At 39.9% G+C, this 26,493-nt stretch overlaps 1 protein-coding gene across 5 annotated transcripts in view; it reads right to left on the minus strand.

Annotated features, from left to right (window-relative positions):
* Positions 1-26,493, minus strand: part of mgat5 (alpha-1,6-mannosylglycoprotein 6-beta-N-acetylglucosaminyltransferase) — a 98,403-nt gene that overhangs the window by 7,760 nt on the left and 64,150 nt on the right. For all 5 annotated transcript variants that reach the window (XM_051943575.1, XM_051943571.1, XM_051943574.1 and 2 more), the window contains 4 exons: positions 22,441-22,574; positions 8,309-8,458; positions 445-591; positions 216-332 (listed from right to left, as the gene is read on the minus strand). In XM_051943575.1, the coding sequence (XP_051799535.1) occupies positions 216-332; positions 445-591; positions 8,309-8,458; positions 22,441-22,574 (548 nt within the window). The remainder of the gene's footprint in view (positions 1-215; positions 333-444; positions 592-8,308; positions 8,459-22,440; positions 22,575-26,493) is intronic.

The following is a 26,493-nucleotide window of genomic DNA, read 5'->3' on the forward strand; positions in this document are numbered from 1 at the left end:
CTAACTTTACATTAGAGTTAAAATGTCAAACACTTAAAAAGTGTTACTCTGCTTTTTTGTGCTTGCAGAAGTTGCAAAGTTAACATCAAACAGAGTTATTCTCTCCCATAGAAATCTCTGCTCCTTACCTGCCTGTCAGATCTTATTTATTCTGTTTCTATGTCTACAACAACACATTTTTCATAATTTTTCAGGTGCATCGGCCTGGTGTTTACCTTCTGGCTGAGGATGGAGTGGATGGCCCTCTCCACCTCTGCAGAGTTTTCAATATCCACCGTCCACACGTGGGGCTGACCTATGTACACCTCAGCGTACGGATGTTGAGAGGTCAGCTGCAGACAGGAAAACAAACAACGGGGGAGAAGAGGTGAGCAAAACAAAACACTTTTTAAAAGTCGTGCCGTGAGCCAGACGGCCTGCGGAGCGAAAACCTCCTCCTCTTACCTCTCTCAGAGTGGGTTTGCCCTTGAAGAAGTCGGTGTTCTTGCTGCTCTTCGGAGGATTGAATTTGGGATTGAGGAAGGCGCAACCATTGGCGATGGCCTCCAGGGGGGCAGGACCCTCGTAGGGGAAGGACAGACCCACAAACAACTGTGACAGAGGGGAAAAAGAAAGAATAAATTAGCTTAAAGACGTTAAAGCAGAGTCTGGTTGAGAATTACTGCATGTCAGATTCCTGAATCCTTCACCTGCTGCCCTCTTAAGCTCTCATTCCTGCTTTTTGAAGCATTTTCCTCCACATTGATTTGTTGGTTCAAGAGGAAAATGTCAAGTGTGCTTTGGCTCAAGACATGACAAGACTTCCTTATTGTTGGCTGCTTCCAATGTCTTTGAGGGATTAAAAGGAAAGGCTAGAAGCCAAAACAAACCAATAAAATGTGCCTGATTTAAACGGAGATGAGACGCGGCTTTAACTCTGAGTGACATGAAGAATAACCGTGATGAGAACAGACTTGTCCTGACACCCGGAAGGACTCAAACACCAGCTCGGTTTGAGTTCACACGCCTCAAAATGCCAGCACGTGTTCAACAGCGAAGGCAGGAAGGAGGTGGCGTGTCAGAGAGTCTGCAGCTACCGAAATAACCAGAATAACAAAGACACCATTGGGCACAGGAGGGCAGGAAAGTTCACGGGCTGCATTGAAGAGCCTCTGTTTGCTGATGGCAGCAGTTAGCCCTCGTTGAAACAAATCCCCCAAGTTATCAGCACAAAATACGGCCGAGGCAGCACATTCTCTCTATGAAACACAGGAGGAATAATATGAAGACGTCGCTCTTGTTTTTAATTCCTCCCATGGGCCGGCAGGAGTTTGGCAAAGAGGGAGCACCTTGGATATTTTGCAGATGGCATGTGGGCGAGAGCGTAACTTATTAAGGATCAGAGTCTGGAAGGCTTCCTGAGTCTCTGAGTGTTTATGAGAGAAAAAAACGGCATAAAACATGAGCATTTCCTTTTTAACCCTCATGTTGTGCTGCAGGTCAAAACTGACTCATTTTAGTTTGAAAATGTGGGGGGGGGAATCAATATTTTCACTGTGAAGCTTCTGATGTCCACATTTTCAACATTTCTGGGAAATTTTTCAACATTTTTTGGTGGGAAAAATTGTTAAAAGTGTTTCTTTAAGAACGTTCACAAAAAAATCAACCAAAATTCAGTGAATTTCCCTGGATTTTGGTTGATTTTTTGTGAATGTTCTTAAAGAAAATAGAAGTTTTACTGATATATATGGAATCACTTTAGATATTTTTAGGATTTTTCTGGAAGATTTTTACTCAATTTTTGAAAATATTTACAAGAATTTTCTTGCCAAATTTGTGAGATTTTTTAAATTAAACTTATAAGGAATTATTGCAATTTTCTTCCAGAAGGTTTTGCACATTTTCAGAAATTTGGGGAATTTTTTGCTGAAGTTTTTGACTTTTTCATACAAGGAAACAATATTTTTCAGTGCCTGTAAATGAGGACAACAGGAGGGTTAAAAACCATTCTAAAGACATAACTGAGGTGTCAAAGACATTCTTCTGTACGTCTGTTCCAGATATTGCATGCACTGTGAGTCCACGGACTCAGCCACACATATATTTAAGTAAATATGCATACTGCACATACTGAGGTAGCGGGAGGAGCAACTGTAATAACAACTTCTCTCCTCCTGATGGGAAGAGCAAATATTTGCGAGGCACTTGTAGCATGCCGTAACCAGAAGCAGCTTGTCCACATGGGCCTGTTATTGAGAAGCCAAGAGGGGAACGGAGGAGGTAGGGGGAGGGTGACGGGGCAAACCAGGCGAGCTGCTTCATTTAGCAGAAAACCAACTACAATGGCCAGTCTGTGTGTGTTTGTACTGGCCGCACACTGCTGCACTGTAACATGAAGTATGTCTGTATGCACACAAATAATCAGACCTGTGTTGTGAATTATCCTCCTTCTATGTTCCTGCAGCTACAACCGGTGGATTACAGCCAACAGGTGGCAGCAGAGCATGCTTCTGAGTGTGTGTTGTATGTGTGAGCGTCTGCATGCAAAGACTTCTCAAAGCTGAGAAACAGTCAACCACTATTTATAGGGAGCGAGGAGAGGAGGGGGATGGAGAGAAGAGAGAGGAATCCATACAGACTGAAGGACTCAAAAGCAGGAGTTAAAAGATCATTCCTGCATCGTGACAGAGAGATCAATAGGAATATGGATCTTCTTATTAGTTTATGCTAAATATGTGTCGTACATTTATGCTCTTGTGCACGGCTAAACATTTCTGCAATGCTTCATATCAAAGCTTCTATTGATTTTAACTCCTAGTGTTGGTGTGAATCTATATCCTGATTAAAACACATGCAAGTGTAGCAGCAGTGGCCAAAAGGTGCTATCTAATTCCTCTCAGTTATATTTTCAGTCGAGGGCTGCAGGTTTAATGTATAAAATGGTTAAAAATGGCATTGACAATTTCATGAAGGTCTTTTTGATGTCTCCAGCTGAATCCTGAAGATATTCAAAGAAATCAACATTATATTAATTCAGAACTTGCTGCCCAGGAGCAGAAAGACAGGATACCAGTTTAAAAAAATCTGTCAGATAGAAATGATTCTTTAAAGCACCACTTGCACCAGCAGGCTTGTCTGAACCCGCATGGTCTCTCAGGTCTTCTGGTCTTTTAGCTCCTCCAAAGGACAGCACAAACACTTTTACCAAAGCACCTTTTGGTTTTAATGCTCCCAGTGTTGGACCAGTCCACCTGAAGTTTCAAGAACAGCTGACAATCTTTACAGCTTTAAATGCAACCCTAATATCTGCCTTTCCAACCTGTTCTGGCTATATCGGTTAATTTGATATTGTTTTATTTTTAATTAAGCCTTTTAATAACCCTTTTCTACATTATTACATTCATTTACTGTGTATTTTTGTCTCAAATTGTGAAATTGCCCATATTTAAACTGCCTTATTATTGTCAGTAAAAACATTTTAAATTGCACTACCTTGAACAAAACAAGCTGTCAGTCTGATAGGTATTTGAGCAGCTCTGTCTACTAATTTTTAAGGGAATGTTTGACATTTTTGCTTTAAAAAATTCAGGAATGGTAATTAAACAGTTGGTAATTAATTTTCTGTTCAATGACTTATGGAAGTAAACATGGAGGCCAGTGATGTTTGTGTTTATGGTTGCATTTATGAGATACTGTTCAGTGGAAGGCTGAGAATTCCTGAGAAGATGAAAACAACGACATGGAAAACAAAAGCAAAACTATTTTTTATGTTTTTTTTGGCAGAGCACTGGCTGCTAGTTTTGATGGCGACAAATGTGGATGTGTAGCTGGAGCCTGAAAAGGCTTCAATAAAACAGATTGTACACAGCATTTTAAGATGTAAAGGCCACTTTCTAGCCGTCAGCACCTCTCTACAAGACACTCACTGCAAAACACAGACTTAAAACTTCTATGAAAATTGTAAAATCTAAAAATCTGGCCTGTCTCTGACCCAAATCATAATCTGAATAATTTATGCTGCTCCCACTGTAATTAAAAACCAGACTGGAGCAAAAAAAAAAAAAAATCAAAACACTTTTGCCTGCAGTCTGAAGTTCGCTCATGCCTTCATTATATCTGGAATAAACTACAGCATTATTCATCAGAAGTGACATTATCTAAAGCCCTTAAAGGGGCAAATTTATGCACAATTATATGTCCAGATTGTGTGTACAGACCCACAAAATAAGAGAAAATACCATCTTATCATTTGCTTTTCTTTATGGGGTATTTTACTGCAGGTATAAAGCCTTTATACCTATTACAGGCATGGATGATTTATCGATCTGTGCAGTATTTTGTTTCGTTTTGTCATTTTTAAAGGTGTTTTTCTCTCTGTAGTTATTCAAGTTGCCATGTAAAAAATATGTTCTCTACGAAGCATGAAAAGAACACAGTGTTTTCATATCAAATCGCTTACACCAGTTTATTTACTGTTATCTACAACTGTATTGTTCCAGCAGCAGCTCACATGTGTTTGCATTCAGGATTCAGTCCAGCTCACAACTAGAGGAAGATTACATTCATAGTGGGAATGTGGTAACTTTACCCTGTAAATGTAGGTTTATGAGGTGACAAGAATGACAGTTATCATGCAAATGATGATGTAAGAACAAAGAAAAGTCGCTCACTCTCTTGTGTGTTCAAGCAAGAGATGTTTTCTCAGCTCTGCATGAGCCCCTGTCATCACTTAAAACATGGCCGCTGCTGAGTTTAATGACCCAGTGAGTTAATTAGGCGGTTTGTTCGTGGTATTTCTAATTCCAGCACCTGCCGTGGGATGTGTGTGTTTGCCTCCGCGATGATTACGACGGCAAAATAAAACAAACAGAGAAAATTGGTGATATAACTGGAAAACAACGAGTCCTCCCTTGTCTTGCATATCAATTTAGTGTTAATATAAGATGTGGTTGGCGTGTTGGAGTAGTGGGAAAGAGAAAAACAGACAGCAGGAGGCAATTAAACAGGTAGAGTGAGGCAGGCATGTGAGATGGATGTGAGACGCAAAGTCAGAAAAATCTAAAATCTTTGACTGTGTCAGGCTGCAGCATGACGAGATAAAGGTTTGTGACATGGCAGCGGTTTGATCACTGACACTATTCCCCTGATGCGGCACAGAACGTCACAGTTTATTTCAGGAAATTTGGTTTTTGAGAGAAAAATCTCACATCGGGCGTCAACGGCAACATCTTCACAGAAGCGCCTCCATGCAGTAGTATTTTTAAAGCGCACTCTGTCGATAGTTAAGCCCCATGAGGCCAATTATCTCAGGCAGTCTGCTCGCAGGTAACAGTACATGTGTTGCTTAAGCAGCACAAGGATGGGGAGCGCCTAAAACACCTCTAGTTCTCCTTGTATACGCTTAAACAACAATTCAACGTAAAGTGTTTGGGTTTTGTGGGATTTAACTGGCCGTTCCTCCATGGGCCTCCATGCTGAAGTGCATGTAATGAGAAGATATGGAGGTTGGTGTTAACCTGCCAGATGATGCTACTAAAGCATTGAATGCAGCAAATCAGAATTCACCCCTTGTTTGCACAGCGCTGTCTGGCGCCAATTTTCATGTTGTTTGTCTTTAGTCTTTAATGATCTGCTCCACTACAGAATGTTTTTTCTGTCTCAGCGCCTCCAACATCACCGAGTCCTTGGTTTTAGCTGCTCAGTACAGACTTTTATGGCTAAAGCAACGCTGAAAATCATCTTCAGTACAAAAAAGGGCCTTAAATCTCAATCCATCCTTTTTTCTATAAATGTCTGAATGATGATCTATGGCTCTCATGCGCTTTCTTCCCCTGCCCCAGCTTGTCTGATGTCTCTCTCCTCTCTCTGTCTGCTGCTCTTCCCTCCGTCGCCTGACAGGGAAGGATCTGGTTTCAGAGGCGAAAGAAATCGAAGCTTTCATACAGCTTATTTTTCCAGAAATGGATGAAGACTAAAGACAGACTGCCGCATTCAATGACAGAATTAATGACAGTTTTCACCTTCAGCTGACATTGGTATCATATGTTGTGTGAAATTGAGTAAAGAATACATTTTTGGTGAAGTTGTGAGAAGAATTAATGAAAACTGTGTCTGTAAAATGTTATGGATGCTATCAGATGTTTTTGGCTCAAGTATCCTGATGATTATTAGAAAAGGAGAAGCTAACAACTAAGGCAAAAGTTTTCTCTCCTTTGAGGTTAAAACTGAAAGCAAATAGTTTGAATCTGACATTTTCCCTTCTCCTACTTAACTACCTAGCTCTACACTGCAATAAACAAGCAATTCTTTTTTATTTATCTGCAGTTCTTCCACACAAATCATGATGTAACTGGATGTGGACTTTCTGCCTGGGAATAGTAGCTGTAGTTGCCCATAAAGTGCATCTGTGTGACGCTTTTATGGGGTTGTCCTTTTTAAACCAGTCAGCTGGAAACATTAAAAAGTCAGCCAACTTATAGTGCAAATGTTTGCTTAATCAGACTGCAGATGAAAAAGTCTGTCGGCAGCAGCCTCCAATTTAAAAGTAAAAGTTCTGTAGCTACAAACGAGAAGCCTTCCACTGATTACTTTTGTCTAAAAATAAAAAATTCAAAAATGCCACCTGCTAATCTGTGGTATGAGAACGTAAAGCCTGAACGGTAACCTTTGCTTCCTTTATTTGACTTAAAGAGCAGTGGCTACAGGCAGAATCGTACTTTACCTGAACTTAATAATAAAAATAAATTAAGTTCCAAAGTTCCAGTTGAGTCCCTTGTGGAAAAACAAATCTTGCGTTCTACAAGAGTGGATGGTCCTCAAACTTGAATGGATAGCAGAATAGTCCAACAACTGAAGATAATTGAGATAAATACTAATGGAAACACAAATATTTTGTTTATTTTGGATGACTGATTGCTGATATATGATTGAGGAATTGTTGTTGGAAGCATTTTAAGAAAATTTAAAGTTAACTTTGTCAATTCTTTTACAGAGTTCTGACCCTATTTGCCATACTGAACTGGGAAGACAGGCCCTTATGTTGACTTCAGATGTGCCAGAAAAAAGAATGGTGCAAAGTCAATACATGCTACAACAGACCAGGCAGAGATAATCTGTCATCCAGAGCTTTATAATTTACCATTAAAACAGCTGTGATTCATGTAGGTTCTGCCAGACTTGGGAGGTCATTTGTAGCTCCATACTTTTCATCTGCGGGCTCTAAACACAGCTCTAAATTCTCTAGAAATCCCGTGTTATGTTCACCCACATTGCTCAGTAAATAGCAGGAATAATCATGGAACAATCCAATATGTAACCAGCTGTTGCATCCTGTCAAAAGTGCAACATCACAGCTTTCTAGAAACATCAACGGCAGCTCCGTGAGTTTTCCATGTTCGATGAGTAAATGCAATCGTCTGTGACAGATCAATGCATATCTATTGTACAGCATCGATCATGTGTGAAACTATGAATTGGACTTTATGTAAGTATTAGGAGTATTATTTTAGAAGTTCTAAATTCAAGTTATTTTGTTCTTTTGTTTCAATTTACTGCCAACGTGATGTTTTGTCCTCCCCATGCATCAACACTCTACCTTGAAGCACTGGGTTAGCCTTGAACTGTCAAATGTACAACAATAAAAAAACATCATTTTCAGGCATTACCTTCTAACTAAATGGCCGATCTTGTTTTGTTTTTCATCTTTTACTTCTGTGTAAGCACACTCTGTGGTAACATCGTGTCCTCCACCTTCTTTGCAGCCTTAAAACAAAGCTGTTGTGTTTACTATACATCCACATACTGTAAAGTGTGTGTTTAGGTGGCAACACGTGGTCATACGTCACCGCCCCTGAAGAGCTCGCTCCCCGCAGTACAATTCGTTCCGGCTGCAGCCTCGGTGGCCGTGTCCTTGTCTTTGTGAATGAGAGTGGGTTGAGTGGTGAGAGGAAGGGACAAGTCATGACGTGAATGGAGAAGTGGCCGGACTCAGAGAAAGTGCAGCCACTCGGATCAGTTCTCTTTCAGAAGAGGGCCTCTGTTCACAAGAGCCAAACATCTCTTTCAAGAATTTACTCTTTAATTCGTTTTTTAAACTTAGATTTGTGGCACTGAAACGTACTTAAAAGAATCAGCATTTGCTAATTTTCGGAAAAATTCTTCTGAGAAATCATTCAAATTCAAAGCACGAACTCATATTTTTTTATTGGGCTACAATTTTAGAAAAAGCGCAGCAGTTAATTTGCAATATTCATCGACATGTAATAAAAACTACACCTTCACACATTTATTTCCCTGAAGACTCATTCTTCCAGTCAATTTACAGCCTCACCTTAGTTTCTCGGAGAAGGAACTGCAGGTCTCGGCCGCTCAGGATGCCGTGGTTCTTGACGTAGCTGGGGAGGTGGACGGTGCTGGTGCCGTGTACGGTGCCGTGAACCTCCATGTAGCTGTGGATGATGTCAAGGTATTTCTTCTTGTCCTGGAACAAAGACGGAGAGGAAAACAAAACAGGAACAGTCAGTGTTTCATGTTAAAAGAAGTGTAGGCATCTAAATCAGTCTTTCAGTGTGACCTTTGGGAATATCCTTCCATTACAAAAACATAAATTGAAATTAATTTAGTGAAACATTCAGGTTATTTAGGTTAAAATGGTATAACCCACAAAACCATCCTAGAATACGAGCCTTTGAATTACATTTTCTCAGAGAACGGATCATCATTACTTTGTAATGTAGCCCGGTGAACTTTTGTTCGAGCTACCTGACTGACCATCTGGTCACAAAGGCAGGCGGAGCTAAAAATAGCACAGTGTGAGGAGCATCCACACACACAATGGCTATTGTTATTGAGGTCCACCTGATCTGTGATGTCCTTGATCAAAAAAAACATTAAAGCATTCACAATATGCCAACAAACCCTGTTATCTTTATACCAAAAGCTATGTCCGACCTAGTTTTTTAATCACACAGGAACGCTGTTGAGCTGATTTTGAGGTCAGAGGCGGACCAAGGAAAGACGGAGAATTAAATTACATATTTAAAAGTGGACTCCACTGATACTGAAATGCTTCTTGGTTGTAAAATGCACTTTATGGCCATGGATGAGCATCAGGATGGGAAAATAACCGCTATTTGGTTCATACATAGAACTTCTTACGGTTCAGATCTCATTTAAGAAACAACTGGTTGGTTCAGAATCTGACATATTGTTGCCCATCAAGAAGCAGGAAACCCATGGAAACAAAGGAGCAAAATAAAAAGGAGGTCCGAAGGGTTGACCACAGAGCAGATTTGACACAGCCAGGCTTTCTTTGTGTTGGCTGTATGAACACCAGTCAGAGATAATGGGTTCCACAACTTTCTTTGTTAACTCAGGCTTTCTTCTACAGACTTTATCCTGATGTCGACAGAAGAAGCGTCATTTGACTCTTTTTCATATAAACTGGACTGATGGGACGTCACCGTCTACAGTCAAGAGAAACAAGTGGTTAAAATGGAGAGCTATAAGGAAAATACAAAACTATAACATTATAAAAAGGAAGATAATCGCTTACATCTAGCGTGACAGTTGCAAGCATATAAACAAATTTATGCACTCTCTGTACTACCAGAACACATGGAAGCACAACACATGTCATATCTAATATTGCTACTGCAAGGCTTCATCCAGTGGCATTACCAACATTTGGCTTAACAGGTTTGCAGATGTAACATAGTCCCTCAGCTGAGCTTCTGTTATCGCTCAGGAAATGAACTGGTGGGAAGGAGACACAAAACTCTAAACAGAACCTTTCCCAGAGCAGTTAGGTACAACATACTTCACTAAGCAATTAATCTTACTTTGCAGAACGTCTCTCTGGTCATCCAAAGAAATTTCACTGGATTCAGCAGCAGCTCAGACATTCTACTTGAAATAGCAAAGTGTGTGAAGTTCTACTATACTTGAGTGTGGAACTGATGCTGCAATCCAAATGCTAGCATTCTAAGCAGAAGTTGCGCACAAGCAAGAACTGAACAGGTTCTCTGTTTGTTAACATCCATATGTAACATCATGAGGGTTATTTTGAACTGAAACTGTGACTTAAGTTACGCTCTGAGGCTTAAGATCCAACATATTTTGAGCCTGACAGAAAAACTAGGTGCTAAAAGTCAGGACATCTTAGCTTCTGCTGCTTTGACGACTACATTTTCCAACATTTGTGAATTTGTTTTAGTTTTTTTATGTTGACTCCAAGTTAATTTAGCTTTGCTTTACAGTTGAATCCTTTTGAGAATATTTACTTCAAGTGTGCTGCCTCCAAAGTAAAAGACGTGATCAAACGGTTTCACTTATATCTACTTCAATTAAGACCCTGTGAGGTCAAAACTGATCGCTGTTTAAAGCATTTATATGCCAGAAAAAATAGATGTCAGTGTGTTTCATCTTCAAGGACACCTTTTATGTGTCTCAATCTCTGCATTCTTTCATACACTTGGTGATCATGAAGTGAATTGGAGTGCTAACAGTCCAGCGTGTACTCGAACAGGATTGAAAATGATACAAAAGATGCTGTAAAGTCCTAAAAAGTAGCTCAAAGCTGTGAGTTGGGGGTAATAATACGGCCTCTCTCAGTTTAAAAGAGGTCAGCACCATCCTGGACTTGCCTATGATGTGCTCACACTGCACATTATTTTTTAGTTTCTTGGCAATCACTGTCGCGTTGCTCACGGGAGCCTCATAAGACTGAAAAATAAGTCGTGCTAATCAGTTTGGATAGAAACATAACTTCCATAATAAAAGGCCTTTGATAGTCCTAACGCTGAGATTGTCACAGCAGGTGTTTGATTTTCAAAACAAGGACATAACTGCTGTGTAATCCAGCCTCATTTGTTCAAAAAAATATTCCCCCGTGTCTCCCGCTGAATTGAAGTGGAAAATGCATTTTTCACTTTGTCCTTCTAAACGTTGAGCCGTACAGGAGCAACGTACAGGAGTACTCTTAAGGCTGAACCCTTCAGGGAGGCAGTACAGATGAAAGCCATTTTCTCCGTAATGACAGGAAGCCACACACACACACACACACACACACACACACACACACACACACACACACACACACACACACACACACACACACACACACACACACACACACACACACACAGGAATATTATTGATTCCAATAGCTTCAACACTCATGGGCAGCAAGGACTCATAATTGCTAAAAGCTACCTGTTTCAGATTTACACTCAGCTCCTGCACACGAGCCTGCCTTTGAAACTGTTCTGCCTCCAGGACATTTCTCTTCTCTGTGGAAGTGTGTGTGTCTACCTCAGTGCTTCCTTTTGGGGCTTAAATTTCAGGTAGCCGCTCGTCAGGGTCCCTGGAGGCCGAGCTATCAGATGCCTCCAGCCAGCCTGCTGTAACTAAAGCAGCTCAGTGTGTGTGTGTGTGTGTGAGAGAGAGAGCCGAAGCTCTAATTAGAAGGTGAAATCACTATCCTGTAATCTTTTCACTCAGGAGAGCTGAGCTAGGATTTGCGTGCATGTTTGAGAGGTGGGATTTAGAAATGAAGGCAGGTATCTGAAGAGGAAACGAGCGCACGCATTTTTAAATTTATGCACGAGAAATCAGAAGCTAATGAAAAAAGACAAGCTGAGACATCCACACTGTGAAATATAAGCGAAGAAATCAGTATTAAATGTGATATTTTAGAAATTTTACTTGAACAGCGAGGCCAAAAAACATTTAACCCCTTAACGCCTATTGTCGTGAATTCACAACATACCACTTTCATTCAGACTGCAGCAGAGATAGCGTATCCATTCCCTCAATGCCGGTTTGTGCATATTCAATACGTACCTCAGGACCTTTTGCCAGCACTGGTTTCTCGTAGGACCGGTTAGAGCGGGACCTAATTATTATATATCTGTTGTTATTACTATATATCTGTTTTATGTGTCATAGATAAATTAACAATCTCCACTTATTTTAGCATCAGATGGAAAGCAAAAACACACACAATAAATGCTTTTTTAAAAATTAATTGTGAATAAATTCAGGCGTCAAAGGGTTAATTTATCAGTACTTACTTAATAATCTGAGTCCCGATATTTTAAAAAATGCCTCCTATCAGCCCTATAATCGGTCAATACTTGGTGAATCTTCCTTCAAAAAGATGTTACAGGTCATACAAACAGCATTAGCCACATGCTAAGAGGCACAGCAAGACTCTCTGTTAGCATTAGCCTATCAGCAAAATAAGCAGCTGCTGTGACACTGCTCAGTGAATTATTGGGGTGGTTTTTGTGTAATTGGGAAACTAGGCATGCTTTGGTAAGGTTGCAGTGTTTCGCACAATATTAGAAATATCTGGTGGCTTATCTTTGAAAGAACTGACCTGTCTGTACTGTAGCAACTTTCACGATTGATTAGCTACTCCTCATGACATGCAATGAATCAGACAATGCTGTTCGTGGACATTACTTGAGACAAAATGACAACAGACAGAGAGAGTCATTTAATTTAATTTAGTCTAGAATCAGTTAATAAAAATAATGATTTTTTTTAAAAAAAGCAGGCCATTCTAGTAACTGGTTTAAAATAAATGGGTTAGCTGTGACTGTCTGCTCAGGAAGGAAATGGAAAAAAGGGGCACTAAAGGAAGACATCATAAAGCCTCTAAAGGCAGCAAGATGTGCGTGTGTGTGTGTGTGTGTGTGTGTGTGTGTGTGTGTGTGTGTGTGTGTGTGTGTGTGTGTGATGTGTTTTTATTGCAGTCGCTCCAGTGACTGCGACTGTGCAGAGAGGAACATACAGTGTACTGCCATGACCCTCCAGGGCAGTCTCCACACAACAGTTTACGGTCACTTGCCAGATGCTTTCTGGAGCGTGGCTGGATTCTCTCTCACACACTCTTGAGATGGGATACAGGGGAGTGTGTTCAGAGAGAAAAAAACACTAGAAACAGGTTGAAGGGTACAAAATCACATCCCTGGTAAAAGCAAAACAAAAACACAGAAGTGGGGCAAAGATTTTTAGCTCCATTGTGGATTTTCTTTGCTTTGCTTTCTGACGCCTTCTAAATTCTAGTCATAATCCTGTTTCAGCTGTCAGCACGCTGTCAAGTAGAAATTACGACCGACCGATATCATGATGAGGCAGTTTTACCCTGTAATGTCCTTGGAGAGCTGGTGTGGATTTCAGTGAGCGGCGTGTGTGCGATCGTCTGTACTGTACGTTGACGTATGCGTCTCAGAGCACATGCAATATGCAGCGAGGAACAGGGAGCGGATCGATTGCGGCAGACTTGTACGGGAGCACATGCTTGGGGAGTTATAAAATAACCGCTTTAGCTGGCGAGGTTGATTGAAGCAGGAGAGAAGGAGGCGATGAGTTTTATGACCTTGTAAATCAGAGGGAATTTGTAAACCCTGGCTCTAAGAGGAAACAGGAGAGGCGGCGGATGCTTTCTGCCGGCAGAAGGGAGGCTTGAGGGATGGGTGTCCGGGGAAGAAATCTTACAAGCCAAAAGACGTTAAAATACACAATTTCAGTTCAGCTTCTGTCCTACCTCCAGTGTTTGTGTTTCGACTGCTGCTTCGGCTACAGTTTTTCAGGTATTTCAAATGTTCTCTGTTGTGTCAACATGAGCACAGTTGGTGTCGGAACAGCCTGAACGCCAGACAAGCCAAGACTGGGTGTTTTTTTTTTCCTACAAAAAGCAATACAAATAAAATCCCAAGTGAACAACTAAATGTTCCTATTGAACCAAACGCAGCTGAAAAAACGCAGTTGCTAAGTGACACATATCCTGCGATCAAGCCACCGTTTCCTGCTAATGTGCAAAAGAACACACACACATGTTTCTGGTACGTGCTGAGAGGTACATTCATGGGTTGGTATCAGCTCTCTTATCTGTGGTTAGAATATGAATCAACAAGTTAGACATGAAAGCAAACATTTATTGCTAAATTTCTCCTCGATATCTGTTCTTACAGGGGCAGAGCTCCAGTGCTGAGAGAAGATTTATATATTTCAGTGAGTGATCTTCACAGGTAGTGTGTCGAGAAACTCAGGAAGGAAGCAGATAATTTTGCTTTACTGCACATTTCAACTGAAACATTGCATCAACACTACGTTTCAGAAAAAAGTCTGTCTTCCTTGGGTTAGTTACTTATTTTCTTCCTTTAACCCTCATGTTGTCCTCATTTACGTGCATCAAAAATATTGTTTTCCTTGTCTATTTCGCTGGATTTTGGTTGATTTTTCTGTGAATGTTTTAAGAAACTATTTTAACATTTCTTTTTCCACCACAAAATGTTCAAAGATTTCCCAAAAATGTTGAAAATGTGGAAATCAGAAGTTTCGCAGTGAAAGTATATATTTTTTCCACATTTCAAACTAAAACAGGTTATTTTGACCAGCAGGACAACATGACATGAATCAGATTGTGTTTTGAACATGCACATCACTGCATGTTGTCATTCTTTAGCTTGATTTTCTCCCAGGTTTTGAATAACAACATTCTGAGGAGTGAGTTTCTGAGTCTACTCTCGCAGGAGCCTCATCGGGATGCAGACAGGTGCGCTTGGCTCGACTTACACGACCCTCAAACTGCCTTCAACTTCAAACATCAAACACACCTCAGATCATCCACCCATCTGAAATAATTTCCAACTGACAGACGGTGGGGCCCCAAAAGTGGAAGCTTGTCAGACTGAACAAAAAATTCACTTCAGCCATTCTTCACAGAAGGAGGGGAAAAAGATCCTTTTCCTATTTAACACACACTTGCTCTCACATGCAGAGCCCATTAGAAACACATTCCTGCAGTGACGTCCTGAGATTGAGTCAGTTGGAGATAAACCTTAGCGGCTGGTCTAAAGTGTGGTGATTTGCACAAGTGCACTTTAGCAACAGTAACAGCTATTGGGCTCTCTTGCTTCACCACAGCCTCTGTTGGACTTGAAACCCTTTTTGTGAAGACGTCTTCAAATGTAGAGTGCATGACAAAATTTATAGAAAAAGACTGACGGTTTTCCAGTTTAAAGTAAAGTAATGGTCATAATTTATATCAGAACAGCTCAGGAAAATTAAATGACAAATGGTCTGCACTTAGAAAGCTTTTTAGCATCTTAGCGGTACGCAACGGGTTTCACAATGGTTTCCATCGAGACACAAATGGCGACAGAGCTGCCATGCAAGGTGCTTGAAGGGGATTGCCCAAGGATACTTCGGCAGTCACAGTAACCAGAAATCAAACCACCAGCATTGCAACTCGTGGAAAACTTGCGCTACTACTTTAACCACAGCCGGCCAGATGAAATCTAAATTGAAAGTCCGAAATGGACACTGAAATTTACCACTGAGCTACCTTCTACTAACTCCATATGATTTCATGAAAAAGAAGATTAAATGTACATGCATCTTTATCCCTGTTTATGTAATTTATGTATTATGTTAAGAAATAGGCAGTAGTAACGCCAAAAATGTATTACATTCAGTGAAGAGTTCCTGGATGCATCTAAATTATGCGCTGGTGCAAATAAATAGAAAACCTTACGCACACTAAAGCCCTGATTAGCATAAACGCTTGCAGCAATTATGCATTTTCTTTCAGGTACCACATGCAATTTTTGCAAGTCATTTACATTTGGTTATCAGAAAATGCCTGCTCGCTCCTACAGATATAAAGACACCTGGGCTAACAGATGTATATTAAGGCAGATGTACATGATTAAAAAATAAATAAATAGCTTAATGGACGTGCTGTAAAACTCTCCAGACAATCTGACAGACGTTTAACAAACCCCCCACAAAATCCTGGGTGGTAAAATAGTAACTGGAGGTGCTTGGAGTGGAGTCAGGAAACGCTATTACACTCCGGTGCCCTGCCATGCCCCATTAGACAGAATAGTCCATAATCTATTAGAGTTTGGTGGCTGGCCAGAGCATGTTTTTGATTGCGAGACAGTAGAGGAGGTGCTACATGACTGCTGACAAGTCCGTCTCCGCCGCGTGGACGTGGGCAACATTAATCATCTGAGTGTAACAGGCTGAGCGCAAATGCAGGAAGAGGAAATAAAAAAACACACACGGAGCAGCCATAATACTCCTGCCTGTCCTGCGGTGATGGAACACCTGTATCCGTCTCATGCTTGGTTGGGTGCAATTAAAAGCTTGTGTACAGAAGCTAATGGCACTGAGGGGCATCTTAACACCATTTCCATACATTTAAACTATTGCTCAGTGAAGCATACAGTGAATGAAACAGGTGTCACTGTGAGGAGTCCAGATTATCCTGACATCAGGAAAGAAATCAGATGGATACCTCACTGTAGACATTATATTTCACTAATTATTGTGGTTTTTTTTTGTTGTTTGTTTCCTGTCTTCCGCTCACAAATCTAGATAAATCAATTACTGCTCCTGTGAATGATTACGGTAACAAGCAGTGTTGATATTCGATGCGCGTTTTCCTTGTTTTGCTCAATAAACTGAGAAACACTCCAGTCAGCTTAATGATTCATTTTGACTTGCACACGATTCAACCACTATCATGGATTGAATTTCACCTTGAACAGTGCAAAATTCAAGTGACCTTGTTTCAGAAAATGCTGCCTTTCTAGTTGTAAAATTCAACATTGCAGATCTGTGCAACAAAAAAAAAAGCAATAACACACCCTTCTGGGAAATGTCTCGGGTCTAATTCAATAAACATCTGTGATAGAAGGAGTCGATTTAATAACTGCAATAACATTTCCCACTCAGCTCTTTCTTCAAACGTCAAATTCAGGTTTCTACCACGACACTCAGACCAGTTGTAACAACATGAGGAATCATTCTATCAGATCAGACAAACACATGAAGGTTTAATGTTCAATTCAGCTCGGCTATCCATCATAAAAGCGGGCAAAACACATAGGTGCTGTTCATACGCCAGCTTCATGTCCCTGTCAGCTCGGTGGGATTTCTTCACCGTGTCCTCTGATCTGCTTCCAAGGGCCGGCAGCTCTCCCTCTCTGGACATCCTACTCATTCTCACCTTTCTCCATGTTCCCTTCTGTCTCATGAAACGCCAGAAGGAGACGCCAGTAAAGACAGACAGGTTCAGCAAGAATTATCCACCTCTGACTTGATAGCCAAAGTTATCTTGTCTACTTTTACAGATCATTTTGAATTTGTATTTCTGAAATACCAGCCATGTGCAGACGGATACACACCAGAGTGTTTTCTACTGTACAGTGGAAAAAACGATAACGGGAGCGAAAAAACAGCCAGTCACTCTCCGTTGCCTCGCTCTGCATTTCTCCTCCTCCGACTGGGTTGCCATGGAAACGGCTCTCTCAGAGGTGGTCTGGCCGTTTTATTTCAGGTCTCACCATCAACGGCGCCTTCTCAACGGCAACAATAATTACTCAACGTCCCGGTTTCTTTAATCCCCGGCTGTTTTCACACGCAGTCGTGTTCGTCCTTCAGGTCAGACGGGCGACCTGAAGCCGCTTCGTTGCACTTCGGAGGTCACGGCAAAATGAAAAATGGCTTAATTTCACAAGAAACAAATTTGCTGGAATGACAATCAGAGCGTAGGCAACATAGCACTGGATTCTGTGTACAGTTGTTGAGTAGAAATATTATTAAATGTTATGAAATCTGCCCTAAAAAAATCAAATTAACTAACTCACTCACCACATAAAAGACACAAAATATACATTTACATATACATTTTCTGTATTTATAAAAACAATTTCACTTTTTTTACATTTTTACCTTTATCAACATGGTCTTTGTGAGGCTCTGAAGCCACCAGCACACCCTTAATTAGCTTGCAGTAATGTATAATTGCAACATTTCAGCCAGACGGACCTTACTGGCCATTAATATTTCATGATACAGGCCAAGGCACTTCTGACACTAATCTCCAAATGAGCGCCAGACTTATGGCCACATGTCCTCTCCTGAAAAGGTTGTAATAAGCAGGCTTTTTTTTTGAACAGCCCCTCTGTAAGATCCTAGCATATGATTTTTCTTTTCTTTTTGGCTCATTAAATCTCTTTAGGGCTTGAAAAAGGCCATGTTTGTCCAGTGCTGCCACCAGATTTCTGATTGTTCCAATATGGCAAATACACGCACACTCAAGGTTTTATCCATTCAGTTTTCAAAATAATTGAAAACAGCTCCAATTCTGCAATTTGCTGTGATGGAAATTAGATTTCCTGAATGTGGCTTGCTCTGTAAAAACAACAAAGAAACTACTTTTTGCTTTTTATTTGGCAGATTAGGAAATCTAATGGCGACCAGCCGCATGGACCACATTCATGTCTGCTCTGTTCTTGATTCGAAGAGGTTTGACGTTACCACACTAAACTCAAACAAACACCCCTCTGAAAATCTACGACGCTTTTATGCATAAAAGCCATAAACTTCATAGGAAAGACAAGAAAAACTTTGCCTAATTTTGTCACTGCCAAAGGAAATTAATAACGAGAAACTCATGTGCCCGACAAAGCATCGGATGTTCATCAGAAACATTTTTTCTTCTGACGTGCAGCTGCAGTGGTGTTGATAAAAACAAGAAAGCCTGAGAAATGTGTGTGAATAGGAGCGTGTACGTGTGGCCGGGTGATTACTCAGTCTGCTTCACACGCTGGTTCACTTCATACACCTGTAGGATGAATAAGAGCGCTGCACCTTTGCATACTGATCAGGCAGAGAGTGGGCCTTTCAATGGGATGTATTCTTCTCAATGTGGGTGAGTCTATTACCTGACTCAGTCACATTAACCCCTTGAGAGAATTTTTTTTTTAAAAAGCCAGAGCAGGACACAGTTTTTTAGACTGCTGCACACATTTCAATCATCTTTCTGCATATTCTTCTTTTACAGCTCAATAAAACAAATGCATGGGATAAGATTTATCTATTTAAGATGCAAAAATGTGGTCTGCTGCTGTAAATCAAGTGAAATTCAATCAGAATTTAATAAAAATTGAGAGGCTGTGCATGAAGCTTTGGTCTTTTTGAGGAAATGTTTAACCCTCCTGTTGTCCTCGTTTGCGGGCACCAAAAAATATTGCTTCCTCGTCTGAAAAAATTAATAAATTCAGCAAAAAAATTCCCCAAATTTCTGCAAAATTGCCAAATCTTCAGGAAGAAAATTCCAAAAATTCCTTAAAAGTTTTATTTAAAAAAAAAGGCAAGAACATTCTTGTAAATATTTTCAAAAATTCTAAAGTGATTACATATATATCAGTAAACCTTCTAATATTTTTTTGAAGAACATTCACAAAAAAAAAGATTTTTTTTTAATGTTCTTAAGAAACATTTTAATATTTCTTTTGTCCGCTAAAAAATGTTCAAAGATTTCCCAAAAAATGTTGAAAATGTGGAAATGTTTTTATATATTTTTTTCCCACATTTTCAAACTTCAAACGGGTCAATTTTGACCCACGGGACAACACAAGGGTTAAAGGGATGTGAAAATGGAAGAAGACTTGTTGCCATTTCCTTCTAAATGTTTGCTTCATGAGGGCTTAAAAAGACTTTAAACATAACTAAATGTCCTTTATTCCAGTTTGAATGACTATACTAATAACTGATCAATATTTTCATGATCAAGTGTGGCATGTCTAATCTATAACATTTGAACAAATTAGGAATTAACTCTGTAAATTAACAAAGATGTAGAGGAAAAAGAATATAGTTGCAGGCTGAAAAGACATTCAATTCCATCTTTAGATCATGTATTCATAACCTGGACATAATTCCATTGTGGATTTTACTTCTATGCGAGAAATTATTATGTAAGTTTTTGTAGTAAGTCCCTCTTTACACTTTAAATATATCATCTGAGACGAAACCTCTGAAGTGCAGAGAAAGAGATCGAAGAACGGCACAATTCAAACGGACAGGGGAGGGAAACGGAGAAAGCCGGTCGGCTCGTTATCAGTCAGCCCCAAAATGGCCCTTTAATTAAAAGCAGGAGGTAATGAACACTCTCGGGAGTCTGATTAGCAGCTAATGCCCCTTGCTGTGAGCTGATGGGCTCCCCCGTCTGCCCTTTTTGAAGCTACACTGAATGGTGGACTACTGTGAGAGCTCTGAGTCAGTAGTGGAAGCCATAAACCACAGTAGCTGATCAGCTACCTCTGGATTATGAAGCTACAACGCTCTGGGATTTAGAGTCTTATGATGTGGCTCTGAAATGAAACTGAGTAAGTAGCTTTGATGAATATGTTTTAGGAAGACCTGAACTATTTTCTCACATCAGTTTAACATTTGTGAGGGTTTGGTGTCAGGGCAAGTCAAATCAGTATCTGGTTAGCACAACTATCACCGTGTTTAAGTGTAATTCTCCAGCAAATTTAAGCAAACTTTTACAATGTCGCAAAACTGCTAGCCAACTGCTAAAAAAACCTTAAAGAAGAACAAGAAATAAATAAACCTTTGTCTATCTACAAGAATAACATGTAAATAAGTCTTTAATAATTGTTTTCAGTCAAGAAAGTTGTAATTATTCCATCATGTTTCATGCTACTCGAGAATGAAGAAAACAAATGAAGTGGAAACAGTTGATCAGTCATGTCAGTTAAATGTTTGCTACGTCAGAACTTACTCACAAACGGTGTTACAAATAGAACAGAACAGAATAGAATAGAATGACTTTATTGATTCCCGAAGGGAAATCTTCCACTGTTCCACTATTTTCCATTTTTCCCACTAATGTGATGCTTTAAAAATGCTGCTAAGTGAGTCAGTTAGTAACACCTGTTGTGACCAAGTGTGTTTGAAAACTATTTAGCAAGCCAGCAGGAAAAACTATACTCATAATAACACCTTTTGTAAAGCACTTTTCATGCAAAGATTGATTCTAAGGTGCTTTGATTAAAAACAAAAGTCAAAAAGAGAAAATTTTAATGTATTCATACTGTGTAACTGTGTGTTTTAAACATGTAATATAATAGAAATTAAGTTTTACTACCAAAATAAATATGAAAAGACAAAAAAGTCAAGTAATTGTAAAAAAAAAAAAAGCTGAAATACTGCACTGGATTTTGGATAAACGGTTAAAGCAAACGGCCGAATTTTTATTCAAACACTGCAGGGGGCACATTAAGCAGCTGTCTGGTGATCCTCCCTCAGGAAATTCTGAGCATCAAACACTTCATTTCCTGAATTCTGGTGATTTTTTTTAAAATGCACCAATATGTGCCTTTTCAGCATCAATTTGTGGTGAAAATATCTTATATCTGTGAAGCAAACACAATGGTTTTACAGATGCAACAGCTTGTACTATGGTTGAAATAGTTAGCTAAATGCAATACTTGGATAAAAGACATGGATGAATGGCTTCTGTACAGCTATATGTCAAGGATAAAAAAGTATTAGATAGGAGTACTAAAGCAATTCATAAAACTGACATAAAAAGTATCTCACTTGTATGATAACATCACTGCTTTATATGAAGCTGTGGTAAAGTGAACACATTTGAAATATAAGAGGTACATACAGAAATATATTAAAATCGAACTAAATCTGGACAAAAGATTGTAAGTTCTGGTGCCATTGCTGCTCTAAAACACAACTACATAATCTCTCGTGTGCTAATAATGCACTGAAACGCCATCATGAGCCACTCAGCCGTGTGGAGATGAGCTGGTGACGCTAATGTAGTCAAGCAAAGTCTGACGCAACAGTATTTGCAAGATGAGATCATTAGTGAGACGAGTTGGGCTGCTTATTCATTTCATCTTCAGCCCACATCCTGCTGCTGATACGTTACACGAAGACAACTGAGTCTTCAATTATTATTCCACCAAGTTGCTTAAGAAACATACATGGTGTCGGCTGAAAGCTCATCAAGGCAGGGGCACTAATCCAACCATCCATGGCAAACCAAACAATGTGCAAATCTCTGCGAGTCTCTAAGTCATTTTTGTCTAGGTTACAGTAATCCCTTGGTCTCCATGCTGCAGTGTGAGCATGCATTTGAATACATTAAAAACTCCGCGGAGAGGGCGATAAGCTGAATTTGAGCTCCTAAACCAGACTGTTATTAAGTTTCCTGTGAAAGTTTTACCCAAGGTTGTTCAAAGAGTTTCACTGCGCGGCTCTCAGAGGTCTGAAAATGGGTTATCCTTGGTGCACTGGCGTTCTCCGGCATGCCGAGTGAAGTACGTCACTTTCATCTTCAGAGGGAATACATACATTTATATTGATGTGTCCATTTGTATATGTCAGAACGTGTAAGCGTTTCAAAATGTGTGAGTATGCAGGTGCATATAGGCATAATGAGGGCTGATCTTCAGAAACTAGAGCTGCTACTTATCTTCAAGTACACTGGAGTGCAATGAATGTTACAAATTAAATACGCTCAATAATAAAACATGCTCATGTTTAATGCGTTAAAAGTCCTTCGAAATGTATGTTTCAGTCGGTTTATAACATTGTAAATGCATGTGAGTGCATTTAAGATCACACTACCTTCCAGAAGTTGTCGACTTTTCCATACACCAGCGATTGGTTCTGCCTTTTGATGTCGTCGATGTGCTTGATGTCGCTGGCGTTGAGGTGCTGCTCCACAACAAAACCCAAGAAACTGTTGTCAGGGGTGTGAGCTGCAGGAGAAAGACAAAAACGGCCGGTATTTAAAGGTGGGTAACAGCAAGAAAACAGGGAAGAAAAGAAAAAGGGAAGCGAAAGAAATACAGATAGAGGCAAGAGAAAGAAAGAAAGAAAGAAAGAAAGAAAGAAAGAAAGAAAGAAAGAAAGAAAGAAAGAAAGAAAGAAAACCATGGGATTTTAAGAAAAGGTTAGAAAAAAAGCCAGAGATTTTTTCTTTGAAATAAAATGATAAATGACTTCAATTTTGTTTTATGCATCATAGAGGCCAAAACAAAAAATGTGCCAAATAAATCTTACACACGCGTCTGCTTTTCAGAGCCCGAACAGATCACAATTCCAAAGAGAGGCAGAAACGGTTGCTCTACACAACCCATCCAGCACTCTGTTTCTTTTTTTGTTTTTTCTTGGTCCTTTTCATTCCTTATTGTGCAGTGATGACTGGTTACTATGGGAACCGCGAGATGAGCAGGTCAAGTGCAGAACCCGGAGCTGGCAGCGTTTAACTCACAACCATCTGCCTTGTAAAACAAATGTGAAGACAAGGGTTTGGAGTGTGGACAGGAGAGACGTCGTCAAAAACAAAAGCGCTTAACGATGTAATTCAGAATGAAAAATGGAGGAAGTGCAAGCAGACGCTGCCATCGCTTCTGGAAGCGAACGGAACAGGCTGTGCCATGAGGGGGGAGTTTTAGTTGTGGTCTGTGCTGGAGCTCCAGGGAGCTTCTGCGGTCAGAGCTCGTTTTTACCACAACCTTATTACCACGGAGGCAAATTGAGGTCAGTCAGTCATTCAAGGGAGATGGAATTCGCTCCGGTATAGTAAATAAAGGGTTCAGTGAGATCATTTCAGTGAAAAACTCAACATAGAAGCTGCAAATTCTGCTACCTGCCAGCATTTAGACAAGTCAGACTGCAAATATCCACTGGGCTTGAAGCTTTAATGCAGGAGTGTCAAACTCATTTTAGTTCAACGGTTAAATTACCAGTTAAATTACAGCATATCAGCCTATAAAACTCCAGATTTTTCCTTTGTTTTTGTAAAAAAAAAAAAAAAGCATTTTCTTCAAATGTTCACATTAATTGAACAAAACATGATGAACAACCTGAAGTTTCTTCAGGAAAACAAATTAAATTTCAGCAATAATATGCCTCAGCTTATCATTTACACATTACAGCTTACAGATCACAGAGTGTCTACAAAGGCACAAAACATTTAGTCATGATCAAAACAACAGTCGGACAAGAAAAGACAAAAAACATTTAAAAACAAGACAAAATATTACAAAAATGAGAGACAAAGCGATAAAAGAACAATGAGCCATGTATTTCACTTCATGATCAAAACAACTTGTCTAGAAATTATTTTAAATTTATAATTTTAAAAATTTACAATCTACAGTTAATGTCATCTCTGGAATTTTTACTCTTTACAAAATCGTTCCACGGGCTGGACTGGACCCTCTAGCAGTAACACAAAAGGACTAATCATGATATTTAAAAACACTCATGACTCAGTTGCTACAGATAACAGTGACACAATGTCAAAGTTGTACTTTTTTCAGGGTGTTGGCTGGAATGTGACATTTTGCACCATTCAAAAAAAAAACTGCTCACTCAGTCTCTCAGACATAGTTCATATATTGGCTCTGGCTAAATACCTTTAGGCAAACACAAAAAAGAAACATGGAGCAGGAAATGTGCTATGCAGAGCAAATGAGCCCAGCAACAGTCTAAGCAATTACTGAACAATGACAAAAATGTGCAGTCTCATTTCTCCCTGAATGATTGGAAATGGCCAAGAACAGAGGGGTTTCTACAACACCCTGACTTTACATAATTCATCCTGCAGTCAAAGAAATGGAAGTATATATTTCAAGATTCCATTACACTAGTGTATTGTTTTTTGTGGGGGATATTTATCACAGGTTGCTTCACACTTTAAACACTTTCCTTTGCGTAGATTTTCTCCAGGCAAAGTGTCACTCGGTGATTGTGAAACGCCATCAAAAGCTTCAAAATACACGTGATCATAACGGCTCAAATCATAATCAATCACATTCAGATCCTCAGAGGAACACTCTAGCCGGTGAGTACTGGTAGCTCACTTTCTGTTCTGTGCGTGGGAGAGCAAAGGAATGTGGGAGTAGCTGTTATGAAGACATCACCAGATCTGTGTGAGGTGTCTGTGTAGGCAGCAGCCCAGCGCAGCAACTTGAAATACCTATAAATTCTATCTCAGGCTGGCTGACAAATACTGATACCGATTACTACGCTCATGATCGCTGTTTTCAACAAGTACGAAGGTGATAACGAGGTAAAAATGCAGTGTGGACAGTGGGGTCTGGCATTCTGCGAGCTAAAAATGAGGATGTTCCACCCTCCGCTGCCTTGTTGTTGACCTTTTTATGCGTCTCTTTGTGAGTCTCTGAACATTATCTCTGGATTTCCCCTTTAATCCCCTTCAGCCGGCCAATTGTGTGCTTGCTCTGAAAAGAAACAGAGGATTGAGGGATGATGACAAAATGAAAATGGAGGGACGACTGATTTGGGCATGACATAAAGAGACACCAGAGTAGTATTTCTGCTTTCACAACAATAAAATATATTGTTTTCGAATTAGAAAGAGGTTAAACAGTTAAGTTCCAACGACTTTGTATGAGAATAAAAATACTGTATTATGTATTTTTATAACAAAGGTAACATTATGTCTTCTATTAGCAAGTTAGCTAATTTTAGCAAGCATATTGCTAGTCATACACTATGCTATAAGCTATATTAGAAAATTCTAATTCATAAATAAATACAAATATTCCATTACAAGACAGAGAGGGTTTCTGATGGCAGAGAGGCAGACTTGGTCCTTGGTATTAGGAAGTGGCAGCACTAACACTCATGCACCAAACTAACTGTGTAAACAGGACAGACTGTTAATTAGTGTTCAGCCCTCTTGATGCGTTTGGCAACAGATGCCTCTTCTCCCACTAGAGCCGCCACTCAAAATGTCACTCAACTTGCCACAGCTTCATTCGCTATTAGCTAACAAACAGCCAGGGAGAACAGCGTCGCCGGAGAAGCAGCTGCTTTGTCGCTCTCGACAAACTCGCGAGCAAAGGAAGCCCAGACTCGCTCTGCTAGACTGGAAGTCGACACTGGTGCAATCTGGTTGGGCTGAGACGAGGACGGAGGGTGAAGAGGTGTCAGTGGCAGAGACGCTTTAGGATGTTTGTGTGTCCAGTGTAGAAGCAGTTAAAGCAGAAACAGAAGCTGACTATTCATCATTTCACACAGAAAAATGCCAGACTAATGTAATCCCAAGTCACAAACTACAGATTATGTGCTTAACGTTGACTTTACACTTGGAGACTCCCTTTACAACAGACTAACTTTTATACTGCTGGTCTGACAGAAAAAAAGATTTGCATCATCAGCACTAAAATCTCCAGTGAATTAAAAACTCCACATCAAAGACTTCGTGCTCCTAAAATGTATCTGAATCAGCCCGAAGGGTGAACATGAAGAAGACGCACCTGAAAAGTTTGCACACATGCACCTCGGAGATTTTAACTGTTGAGCATTTCAGGCTAAACACATGAAGTGAAGTTTGATCGTTTGATTTGTTCTGGACTCAACACGTGAAGGATCTGGATACAGACTGCAGAACAAAGCATTTCTCTCAGAGTATTCTTTGAAATCTTGCAATACCCTCCAGCACTATGCACACGTATAATTTATTACATTTTTACATCTTAAATGGATCATCTGATCAGAGTAATTGTGGAAAATGTGGGTCCATCTCTGTGTTTGGCTTTTGATATGTTGCTACCTGTTATGAAACACGTAGAAAGACACTGTATCACCCACATTTAGTGAATCTTAGTAAAATATTACAGACTCTAAACATATCCATGTGCT

The sequence above is a fragment of the Acanthochromis polyacanthus genome, chromosome 22 (genome assembly GCF_021347895.1).
Source record: "Acanthochromis polyacanthus isolate Apoly-LR-REF ecotype Palm Island chromosome 22, KAUST_Apoly_ChrSc, whole genome shotgun sequence".
In the NCBI taxonomy this organism is placed as follows: Eukaryota; Metazoa; Chordata; class Actinopteri; family Pomacentridae; genus Acanthochromis; species Acanthochromis polyacanthus.